At 45.6% G+C, this 12,698-nt stretch overlaps 1 protein-coding gene across 1 annotated transcript; it reads left to right on the top strand.

The window, feature by feature from the left end:
- Positions 1–7,918: 7,918 nt before the first annotated feature.
- LOC128402857 (G protein-activated inward rectifier potassium channel 1-like) lies at positions 7,919–9,208 on the top strand. Its single transcript, XM_053367260.1, has one exon. The coding sequence runs from the start codon at positions 7,927–7,929 to the stop codon at positions 8,281–8,283; it is 357 nt and encodes a 118-aa protein (XP_053223235.1). The 5' UTR covers positions 7,919–7,926; the 3' UTR covers positions 8,284–9,208.
- The last annotated feature ends 3,490 nt before the right edge of the window (positions 9,209–12,698 follow it).

The raw sequence follows: 12,698 nt of genomic DNA, 5'->3' as shown, positions 1-12,698 counted from the left end.
GTCTCTTCATTGTAGCAGAGGACAAGGAAAAGAAAGACCATTAAAAACCAATAATAAAGCACAAAACTCCTTCTGCCCCCACCCTTTCCTTCCAGGCTGTTGTAAGAATTCTCAAGCTTAAGAAAACATTCAAATACCTTCAGAAAACCAGTCCCGGTTCTTTCGGTGGCTGATTGACTGCAGCTTATTAGCATATGATGCTTCGAGAGCACCTTTTGATTATTGTCAGTTATCCAGATTGAGGAAGAACCGTCCACAAATCATGCCTGTAATGATGGCTCGCCCATGGCAGGGGCACAATCCCAGATCGCTCCCATTCTGCCTTTCAAGTTGGCCGACACAGGATTGCGTGACACTGCGGGGTGCAATGAACTCCCCACTGAGAGGCATTGAGAGGGTTTATGCCAGAGGTCAGCAAACTTTTTCAGCAGGGGGCCGGTCCACTATCCCTCAGACCTTGTGGGGGGGCCGGACTATATTTTTTTGGGGGGGAATATGAACGAATTCCTATGCCCCACAAATAACCCAGAGATCCATTTTAAATAAAAGCACACCTTCTACTCGTGTAAAAACACCAGGCAGGCCCCACAAATAACCCAGAGATGCATTTTAATTCAAAGGACACATTCTACTAATGTAAAAACACGCTGATTCCTGGATCGTCTGTGGGCCGGATTTAGAAGGTGATTGGGCCAGCCCTGGCCCCCGGCCTTAGTTTGCCTACCCATGGTTTATGCCTCATCTCCTCTCTTTCCCTTGCCTGAACTTCTCCACAGCCACCAGTGAGCTACAACAAACATCCGCCATTGACTCATTGGTGTGGCCAGAAACCACCTCACCTCTTCTTTCTCTGGAGAGTAGAGAGTAGAGATTCCTGGGATCTATAGGAGAGCCAGAATATATGTGTCTCTGCACACCTTTCTTGCTACTTACACTCACCTCGTTCTACTGTTCTGTACATAGCATGCTTCAAATGTCTGTCCCAACCTTTCTGCAACCTCATGCCAGGCAAACTTCCCTGGGGAGAGCATTCCACTGCAGAGAAAGTCCGTTCTTGTGTTGCCACCCTCCGAACCTTTCAAGGAGGGGGCATGCGAAGGAGGGTCTCATAAGATGATCTCAGGGTCTGGGTAGGTTCATATGTCATCTTTCAGTTAGGAAAAAAATCTATGTCATTTACAATATAACAAACAATACAGTGGTATCTCGGGTAAGAGACGCTTCAGGTTACATACACTTCAGGTTACAGACTCCGCTAACCCTGAAATAGTACCTCGGGTTAAGAACTTGGCTTCAGGATGAGAATAGAAATCGCACAGAGATAGCGGGAGGCCCCATTAGCTAAAGTGGTACCTCAGGTTAAGAACGATTTCAGGTTAAGAACTGACCTCTAGAACGAATTAAGTTTTTAACCCGAGGTACCACTGTAATCAAAACCATCTCAGTCAAAATTCATCAAAGCTTAAAAATCTGGTAGTTATTTTTTAAAAAAGATATTTAACCTGACACCTCTAGGCAATCAGTACTGGTGCCAGGCAAGCATTCCCAGGAAGAGAATTCCATAAATGGAGGACCGCAACTGAAAAGGGCCTCTCCTCAGTCTCCAGACAATCTAAGTCTTATGGCTGGAGTTTCCAGAGGAGCAACTCAGAAGAAAATCAGACTTTGGGCAGGCTGATGTGGGTGTGCTTCCTCCTTCCCTGGGTTCAACAACATGAAGGAATTTGAGGGGATGCGGGTGGCACTGTGGGTTCAACCACAGAGCCTAGGACTTGCTGATCGGAAGGTTGGCGGTTCGAATCCCCGCAATGGGGTGAGCTCCCGTTGCTTGGTCCCTGCTCCTGCCAACCTAGCAGTTCAAAAGCACGTCAAAGTGCAAGTAGATAAATAGGCGGGGAGGTAAACAGCATTTCCATGTGCTGCTCTGGTTCGCCAGAAGTGGCTTAGTCATGCTGGCCACATGACCCGGAAGCTGTACACCGGCTCCCTCGGCCAATAAAGCGAGATGAGCGCCACAACCCCAGAGTTGGCCACGACTGGACCTAATGGTCAGGGGTCCCTTTACTTTTACCATCACTTTGTGCTTAAGTATCCAAGCTGAGAGACATAATCAGAGTAGTTTATAAGCAATTCAAGAACAAAGGAATTGCTGTTAAACAAAAGTAACATTTATTTGCGGGAGGGAGCATTATGCAACACAACAAACTAGCATATTTAATTCAGCCAATAATTTCTGTGTGCAAATGCATGTATAAGCACTGCTGTCTCTGAGCATATCAATTAGGATTTTTGGTTAGTTTGTTTTTAAAGTGGAATCCACACTCTCAAGTGAAAAAAATGTGAACACGTATTAAATTAGGGTTGCCATATTTCAAAAGCTGAAAATCCGGACACAAAAATTGTGCACCTACAGTGGTACCTTGGTTCTCGAACGTAATCCATTCCAGGGGTCCGTTCGACTCCTGAAACTATTTGAAAACCAAGGCGTGGCTTCTGATTGGCTGCAGGAGCTTCCTCAACTCAAGCAGAAGCTGCGTCGGACTTTCGGCTTCTGAAAAACATTCGCAAACCAGAACAGTTACTTCTGGGTTTGCGGCGTTTGGGAGCTGATTTGTTTGAGAGCCAAATCACCCGAGAACCTAGGTACCACTGTATTTTTAAGGACACTGGCCAAAAAAATCAACACTTCCGATATGAACTGCAATATGCCTGGATTTTCCTGGACATTTTGACTGATTTCTGAAAATTCTGGAAGCTATTTTCAATGTCTGAATCATGGACATATCTGGGAAATTCTGGATATATGGCAGCCCTAATTAAATGCACACAGAATAAACATCACAGAGACAAATCAAATCAAAACATAATTCTTTGCAATGCGGGATGGCTGTGCCCTGTGCCACCTGGTGGTCATTCCTCTCTGTCTTGTCATTTCCAGAGGGCCTGCTTATTAAGCACTCAGCATGATTAGTTTGCACAAAGTTCGTGGGGAGGTTAGATGACAACAAGCACTTACTGAGCATTCATTCTGATTTGTTCGTGGGAAGGTTATAAAGTACTGCATCAAGCAAGCGTGATCCCCAAAGATCACAAAATGTCTGCTGGGGCAGGGGAAGTCAGTTTGTTGTGCAAGAACTCCAGAACTGCCGTATTTTTCGCTCTATAGGACGCACTTTTTCCCCTCCAAAAATTAAGGGGAAATGTGTGTGCGTCCTATGGACTGAATGCAGGCTCCTTGGCTTCAGCGATAGCAACACGAAGCCTCCGAAGCGCAGAGGGAGCGCTCCCTCCATGCTCCAGAGGCTTCGCGTTGCTTTCGCTGAGTGCGAGAGGGGTCGGTGCACGCCGACTCTCCTGGCTTCAGTGAAAGGAACCTGAAGCCTCCGGAGCACAGCAGGACGTCGCGCTGCGCTCCAAAGGCTTCGGGTTCTTTTGCTTGAAGCCGGGAGAGCAAGACTCTCCCGGCTTCAGCAGAGAGGGAGAGCTGCGCAGCACCCCTTCAGCAAAGCGGGAGGAGAAATGGAAGGGGCTCCATTTCTCCTGTCACTTCGCTGAAGGGGCGCTGAGCAGAGAGGGGGAGAATTTTTTTTTCTTGTTCTCCCCCTCTAAAAAAAGGTGTGTCCTATGGTCCGGTGCGTCCTATAGAGCGAAACTACACTTTAATTGCAAAGTCTGAATTTGCTGGTCTGTGACTGAATCCCACCTCAAAATAGCAAAATCCTAGAAGTGCCCTTTCTCAGATATTGGCAAAATTGTTGGAAGAGGGAGCAGCAGCTTGGACAATTCCTTTTTTAAAAAGTATTATTTAATTCCCTGCTTAAAAAACAAACAAAAAGCCACCAACATGAACAACTGAAAGCATCTAATGGGGGTTAAAAATAACAACTTGAATCCACATAAAAGAGCTCATTAAACAGCTGGCCATGTTCCAGCAAAAGCTCTTTTCATATCATCCCCTCTTCAAGCCTGCCTGAAGTGTCTTCACCTGTTTCCTGGTGGAATTCAAGAGTTTGGAGTCTGGTCGGTCTCCTTGCTGGGGAGGGAATGCCCAACTTGGGCAGCATGGCCTGATAAATGGGGCTGCTTTCTCAGGCCAGCATCTGAGCCCCAGATGCTTGGGTGCTCAAATTTTGTTCACATATAAATACTGTCCCTTGAAGTCAGAACATGAACTGTGACAGTTTTGTGAATTTTGTACACTGGCTTCCATACCATGTATTTAAAGCACGCTGTGTCCCCCAAAGAATTCTGGTTACTGTGTGTAGAACGTTACAGGCTAAAATTGGGGAGAGTCGAGGTGGCACTGGTTTTCCCCTTAAGATGGTCCCCTACCCTTCTCCCCCTATAATACATGCACAGAATAAGGTCAGATAATTCAATCAGTAACAGAAATGGGAGCAGAAATTGCCATTATTTGCACATTTGACCGACATGGGGAAGGGAAAGCATGTAAATATAAGCAGTATTCACTATTGTGATTTTTCAAATCTATGAATGTTACACAAATTGGTTGTTTTCTGAATTGTTTTTGGCATTCCCTTTCCATTGAAATGCACCGAAATTGGTCTTAGTCACAGCAGATAGTGAGACAAACAACGTAGGTTTTAGCAGAAGCCCATACGGTGGTGGAACGGGAGCAGGAGTTGATTGGAACAAACACGGAATATGACAGATATCACTGCCCTAGCACAGAATGAGATTCCTCCCAGTTCTGATTCTATGAAGCCGATATCCCTGGTGACTAGCAGCTTGTTTGTGCAATTGGAAGCCCTGATATGGCAACCACTTAGCCTCTGTTCAAAAAGCAAATTGGAGGTCAAAACAAGTAGAAGTGAGTGAAGTGATCATAGCTGAGCGGCAGAGCAAATGCTTTGCCTGCAGAAAGCCCCAGTTTCAATTCCTGATGTGGCCAGTGAAAAGGATTAGATAATAGATAGGAAGGATCCTCTCCTAGGGATCCTGGAGGACAGGTACCAGTCAGAAAATACTGATCTAGGTGGACCGAAGGCACAGTGGAAGATGTTTTAGCATAGCTGTCAACCATCCCTTATTTGGCAGGAAACTCCCTTATCCCAGCGCCGTGTCCCACTGCTGTCCCTTATTGATGATGTCCCTTAAATTTCCTGGGTTTCATGCTCACCCGGCTTGGGAGGGAAGCAGCGGCTCAGGGTCCTCCGCCGCAAGAGACAGCGTGCGCATGAGCTGCCGTGTCTCTGTCTCTCCCTTTCCCCCCTCAAGGGTGCATTGTGAGGAGACGGGTGGCGACGGGCGGGCAGGCAGCCCCTCTCTTGCGAGACTTCTGCTGTGCTGCCAGGGGAAGCCGGCGGCAGCTGAGGAGGCAGCGTGAGGAGGCGGCCTGAGGGAGGAGGAAGAGGAGGGGATGGGGAGGGACGCAGAAGGGCAGCTCCGCAACCGCCTCATACTGGGCTCGCGGGTGGCGTGGGCGAGAGTCTCTCTTCCTCCCTTCCTTATCTCTCGGGCGGGGAAAGGCCAATGGAACTCCTCACGTCAGGATGACATCAGCCCCGACGTGCTGCTTAGCATCCCCTCCAACCAGTGCAGCATCTTAATGTAGTGATTTCCCCCTCTGCATCCCTTTCATAACTCTATTTTTATAAATCATTTGTCCATCCATAGTTCAAATTTTTATTACAAGTTTTCTGTCAATCCTACCGATATATGTCTTTACAATAGCTTTTCAACTAAATTATAAACTTTCCCCATTATTTATTAAAGAGGTCCTCTTCCTGGTTTCTAATTCTGCCTGTAAGCTTTGCCATCTTGATGTCGTTCATCAGTTTTGTTTGCCACTTTTCTTTGGTCGATCATCTAGTCCTGCAAAACACAGTTGCAGCAAAAGCAGCATGGCTCCATGAGTGCCGGATTTCTGTATAAGCTAAGCCAAAATCCCTTATTTTGGCTGCTGATCCCTTATTTTCGAGGCTGCTGGTCCCTTATTTTCAAATCTGTAAGTTGACAGCTATGTGTTAGGGCCTCACTCTCTTTGCATGCAGAAGGTGGTTCAGTCCCCAGCATCTCTGGGGTTCAGTCCCCAGCAACTCTGGTTAAAGGGGTCAGGTGATGGGAAAGAATCCCCTTCGCCACCACTCAAGTCCCTGGACCACCACAAAAAACCAGAATGGGCAAAATGAGCAGAGTTTGACCTGGTATAAGGCTCTTCCTATGGAAGAGTCAAATCCAATCCAATATTTATCACAGTCAGTGAGCATCATAAAAACACACACCAAGATAAGATGCACATTGAACACATCCAGATGGGCATAACAGAGTAAAAACAATAAAATAAAAAGTAAAAGTAGCACTGAGTGAAACAAAATGGGCATCAACATTTTAAAAGCTGTAGTTGTAGCCAGTACTCCCCCCCCCCCCCAGGAGGGGGCATTGCTCAAGGGTACACAGTACTGGCACCTTTTTTTCTAGAAGAAAAGCACTGCCTGTAACACAAACTTCAAAGAGAGAAATGTAGAAATGCCTGAGGTCAGTTTCCTGGTGGGTTTTGCCCACTGAAGCACCACACTTGATCACCCTGAGAGCGAAAGATGGAACAGTATCATCAATGCCTGGCAAGCTCAGGTGTCTTGACTCAGCTCCTTATTTCCTGGGATAAGTTGTCCTGTCAACACAAAGCAGCTTGATAACTTTGGTGGGTTGAGTTCGTGGTTGTACAGGAGAGAGGGAGGTCTCATGTACCATCTCCAAAATCTTTGATAGGGCTGGGAGACTTGTTTGAAATTACAGAGGCCCTTTGTCAGTCACAGTGGACAGTATTGTGCTGGATAGACCAATGGCCTGATGAAATTAAAGAGATGTATCTCACGTTCCTAAATGTGGGAAGTTCAAGATACAATCATACCTTGGTTCTCAAATAGCTTGGCTGATGAACAAATCGACTCCGGAACGCAGAAAACCCGGAGGTGTTCCTGTTTTTGAACGTTTTTTGAAAGCTGAACATCCGACGCGGCTTCCGCTTGAGTGCAGGAAGCTCCTGCAGCCAATTGGAAGCCGCACCTTGGTTTTTGAATGGTTTTGGAAGTCAAATGGACTTCTGGAATGGATTAAGTTTGAGAACCAAGGTATGACTGTAGTTGGGCACATGTGTCTTCCAGAAACAACCCCAAAGTCCTCATTTCATGCAACACTCTAAGTCACAATGCCAGTTCCAGGTTTCTGGGGGCCTTTGTTCCCCTCTTTTTTCTACTTGAACCCCACACTCTCCCTCTTGCACCCCCTTGCAGTGAGCCAGTGTGGTGTAGTGGTTAAGAGCACTAGTCTCGTAATCTGGGGAACCGGGTTCGCGTCTCCGCTCCTCCACATGCAGCTGCTGGGTGACCTTGGGACAGTCACACTTCTTTGAAGTCTCTCAGCCTCACTCACCTCACAGAGTGTTTGTTGTGGGGGAGGAAGGGAAAGGAGAATGTTAGCCGCTTTGAGACTCCTTAAAGGGAGTGAAAGGCGGGATATCAAATCCAAACTCTTCTTCTTAAAGTAAAACAACTCTTGACCTATATGGCAATCCCTACACAAAAATATGGGGATTGCCAAATTCAGAAAATGCCAATGTTTCAATTTCCACTCTTTGCCCTCCATTTTTTTTCCTGCAAACAACATAACTTAGATGTATAACTTAATCTGTGATGCTATACATGCTTCCCCAGGAGTAAGTCCCATTGAACCCAATAGAGTTGTGAAGAGGCTGCATCCTAATGTTTTAATGTTGTATCTTAATCTTTTAAATTGTATTTTAATCAACTTGTTTTTATTATTGGTTGTTAGCCGCCCTGAGCCCGGTTTTGGCTGGGGAGGGCGGGGTATAAATAAAATATTATTAATTATTATTATTATTATTAGACTGTATGGTGTCTTCCACATTTCCTACCACCCACTGACATTCCTTTCCCCCCAGGAATGACGTGTCAAGCCCGGACTTCCTACGTGGAGGACGAGATCCTGTGGGGCCACCGCTTTGAGCCCTGCATGACGTTGGAGAAAGGCGCCTTCCGTGTAGATTACACCCGCTTTGAGAAGACCTTCGAAGTCCAGACGCCAGTGATTAGTGCACGAGAGATGTATGAACAGCGGGAGATGGAAAACCAGGACCAGTCGACTCTCAGCTTGTACTGGGACCATCTGCTGCACCCCTGTCTGTCAACAGACCTCAACAACGATGGTCCCAGTGAGGAAGGCCTCTCCAAACTGGGCTTCTCCAACATCACAGAAGAGGAGAGAAGCAGCGAATACAAAAACCCAGAGGCCAGTGTTTAAGCAACCTCAGGCATTCAGGGCTTCTCTTTCAACCAACAGGAACCAAGAATAAAGCGATGCCCTTCAGATTCGCAGGAGGGTATCTGCCATTTTTTTCACATCATGTTGTGCTTGTTGCACTCCCAGGTGGAGCTGTATGGAAAGAAGGCTGGTCCTGTTTCAGCAAGTCCTCAAACATGTCCCCCTCTCCAGCCATTGTTGACTTCAGGGGACTCTTCCCATCAGCTCTCTCTGGGTTTGCCGAGTTAAGATGATGCCCTGAAATAAAATTGCACTACAGGACAGCTCTTGGGGCCGGATCCCTTACAAAGAGCAACTTTGTGTTCCTGAATCAGTGTCCGATTGGGGGTTCTGGTTTCTGCAAGCAGAAGTTCAACGCTGAATCTGTCCCTTTAAAAACAACCACCCAAAACCCTTTTGACTACATTTATTGGCATAGCTATCGCTGTCAAAGCTGGATAGCTTGCAAGGGTTGACCGGAATCTTTCTTTGCTTTGAGTTTAACTACTTTGGAAAAAGCTTTGCGTTGGGTGTTCTGGGGTCTGTCCAGTTCTCTGGCTCCCCCCTTTTCTATGCCACATGCAGTAGGTGCCTGGGCTGCAGGCAGCACCCCCAACTGCAGCTCCCTCCAGGCGCAAATGCGAAAGTGTCTCATCTTGTCACAGTGCCATACAGAACTCTTTCTTGGTGGATGTCTTGTCCTATCCCTCCCTCATTGCCCATGTGCATTTAGCTGGCCCCATTTCTCTCCTTCTTTGCCTAACGGAAGCCTTTAGCTCCTGGACTCACCAGTCTTACAGTCCCTCTTTTGCTGTGGCTGCTGCTAAATGGAATTATTTTTTACACAAAGCCACACACCCTTTTCCAACAAGGACACGGGGAGGGGAAACAGGAAAGCGAATAAAGTTTATTCTTTGAACAAGGATATATTGTGTGCCTTCATGCTTTGCAGATGGGTGCTGTGAGGCAAGTATCAACTGTAGACATGATCTGGAAATGTTGAAAGCATTGCGGGTGTCTGTGAATGGGACTTTCCCCATGATATTTAGAGTGAAACGGGGTGGGAGAGGTGAGGAAAAGAAGATAATTTGGGAAGAAGAGCCTGTCCTGCAATAATGAGAAAGGTTACATGGGCTGTGCCTGTATCTCTTAAACTCAATCTCAATCTCACATTAACTTGTACTGCGAATGCCCTCCTGTCTACAGAGCAGGGGTGGCTATTCCTATGCTAGCATTCGGATGTTGCTGAACTACAACCCCCATAGTAATTGACCACTGGGTCAGCCACCCTACAGCTGAGGGGGAGACAGGGGGCAGACTGTTTGGGGCAGCGCAGAGCCTGTGAGTGCCCAAGCCACCGGGTCATTCCCAGGAGAGACGCGTGGCTTGGGCACGCTGCAGGCCGCACAATGAGTGCCACCCGGCATTTTGTCACCCCCCCTCACTGGTGACACCCGGGGTGAACCGCCCCCACTGCCCCCCCTTCCTCCGCCCCTGAGAGGGGCATACAAGGTTCAGCTGTCCCCATTTTGTCCTCACAACAATCTTAAAAGGTAGGGTTAATAAAGAGAGAAGAACCGCGCCAAGGTCACACAGTGAGCTTCAGCCCTAGGTGGGCATTCGATGCAAGGTGTTTGCAACCTTAGACCAACACTCTAATACTGAAACCATTGGCTGAGAGGATGTGGTTGGTTTGAAGCTGTTTTTGGTTTGAAAATGTTTTTGATTGTGTTGTTTTAATGACGTGCTTGCCGCATTGCACTCCTTTGGGAGGAAGGATGGGATATAAATTGAAAAGTCCATCAACATCTTACCAGAGAAGAATGGCAAAGTAATTTGTTGGACTATGCCGAAATGGCAAAATTGACTGGAAAGCACAGGAGTCAGGAAGACCAAAACTTTAATAAGGAATTGGGGGGGGGGTTATAATTTATCTTGGAGACCACTGTAAACAGATGAAAACATTAGCAGAATTGCAATAACACTTGTAATATAATGGGTATTATGGAGATCATGAAATTTGTTTTTTTTAAAAAATGGGAGTATTGAAAAGGATGCAGTAGAAAAGATTTAATAATAGAACCCATGGAGGGGAAGGTGGGAAGGCCAGAAATTCATTGGAATCTCATAATTGTGGGTATGTGCTGTGTTATCTTTATAATTTTTTTCTTGTAAAATCAAATAAAAATTATTTCTGGGGGAAAGAGAGAGTCCAGCAACATCTAAAGGGCCACAGATTCCCCCACCTACTACAAAGCTTGCATTTCAGTTTTATTCTTTATTGAAAAACAAAAAGGTACAAAATTTCAAGTGCACAGAGTAAAAATAAGACACTCAAAAAAGAACGAGAGACAGTACCTGTGTAGGAAGCAAAACAGAACAACAACAGCAAAAGATATTGTGTACATTACAAAAAGGGGGGAAATAGTAGTTAAGCAGACCTTAACCTAATATGGTGTTTAATAATAAAGACAAATTAAAATACAATTAAAATAATAGGTAAACCAGCTGCCCCATGGAAAGTGTACATGCTATACCGTGCTGTTCCTCTTTTCAAATATGCATAAGTAGCTCTAAGCTTCAAAGGGAGATCAAAGGAACCTTGCATGCAGCCTCCAAATGATGGTCTTATTTAGCCTACTCTTGTGCATGCAAGGGCCATGGCTCAGTGGGAGAGCGTCTGCCTTGCATGCAGAAGAACTCAAGTCTATGCCAGCAATACTGACCTAGATGGCCGGATACTCTGACTTTGTATAGTACTGACAGCTTTCCTATGTTCCTGTGTAGGCTCTACATATGTGTGAGTTCAACATGGTGTGTCAAAGCCGTTATTGACAAGGCTAGAGTTGTAGCAGTGCTGCGTTCATAAACAGATTACCAACCCTGAACAATCCACACTTGTCTTGAATTTACTCTGAGCTATTAAAATTAAACAAAACTGCTCAGTAGTTTCATGCAGAAGATTTGTTGGCTTGGTCTCCAATGAAGCAACTTGCTTCAGCAAATATGTAAGACAGCCCCAAACTGGTGCCCTGCTGATGCTTTGAATTACAATTTCTAAAAGAGATGTCACCCAAAACTTCACAAGGGCATCAGGTCTGGGAAGGCTGATGTAGGATTAAATGAGCTTGTTTTCCAATGAGACCAAGTAGGGGGGAAAGTTGTAATACAGTGGTACTTCGAGTTACAAACGCTGCAGGTTACAAATACCGCTAACCTGGAAGAGTTACCTCAAGTTGAGAACTTTGTCCCAGGATGAGAACGGAAATCGTGTGTATTAAGTTGTGGGTGAACATATCAGACGACACAGCGATTCTTCAAACAGCTCTTGTTTATTCACAGGCCAGGACAGAACTGAACTGAAGGGTTCAGTCAGCCTGCTTATATAGAGCTCCAGTACAACGTTACTGTAACAACTTTCTAAAACTATCCAATCACTGAACGTCACTTTTGATTCCTTATTTGCATAACTATCTACAGTATCCCCCTGCTGGCCCAATGTGAGAACTTGAGTACATAACAGCGTGCTGGTGGCACATTGGCAACAAGAGGCCCCATTAGTGAAAGCATGCCTCTAGTTAAGAACAGTTTCAGGTTAAGAATGGACGTCTGGAACAAATTAAGTTCGTAACTAGAGGTACCACTGTATGACATTAAATGCAATGCTCTAGGCTATGCATTTAGGAAACAGAGGGCAAAAACTGAAAAACAGGGGCAAGGGAAATGGAGAGAACTGTGCAAAACATGTCACTTTGGGAGGAATGACATCTAATCCTGAATATACTTGCATATTTTATTAGTTACTCTGCTATATAAAGAAGCTGTCCAAACACATTTAGCCTCTGTGAACTTCAACTCTATGGGAAGAGAAAGACTGGTGAGGAGGTAATTAATAGTTACCTTGTTATTTATTTAGTAGGTCACAGCAGACTCAGACAACGAATCATCCTCTCCTAAGCCAGCAGCTGCTCCAGGAGCAATTAGAGGCTCTGTATGCTTCAGCCTGATAGGGCTTACTCCAGCACCACTCATTTGAAGGGCTGTTGCTCAGTGGTAAAGCTTTGCAGGCAGAAGTGTCCCTGGTTCAGGAAAGAACCCTGCATGAAACCCTGGAGGTTTGATGCCAATTACTTGCATCAGTGTTTTGAGGTATTTGCAGTCTCATTCACTTACTAAGTTTATATCTTGTGATTGCAAGAAACCTCTGGGGTGCTTCACAAGGAAATGCCATTTATTTATTTAAAATATAAAGGTTTGGGTATTCCCTGATGTAACTGTGAATCTTTGCTGCTTCTTTTGATGTTGACTGGTTGTTGTTATGAGGATTTGTGATGATCACAATTACAATTGTTGCCTTCACCCCAAAGTCCCAGGGTAGGTTACAGCGATTAAACACAATACAGTGGTACCTTCGG

This window comes from Podarcis raffonei, chromosome 15 (assembly GCF_027172205.1).
Source record: "Podarcis raffonei isolate rPodRaf1 chromosome 15, rPodRaf1.pri, whole genome shotgun sequence".
NCBI classification, from domain to species: domain Eukaryota; kingdom Metazoa; phylum Chordata; class Lepidosauria; order Squamata; family Lacertidae; genus Podarcis; species Podarcis raffonei.
This window is presented reverse-complemented; position numbering and strand designations above follow the sequence as displayed.

What these genes read in the sequence shown, in the direction of transcription:
- LOC128402857 (XM_053367260.1), top strand. Translation starts at nt 7,927, where the DNA reads ATGACGTGTCAAGCCCGGACTTCCTACGTGGAGGACGAGATCCTGTGG.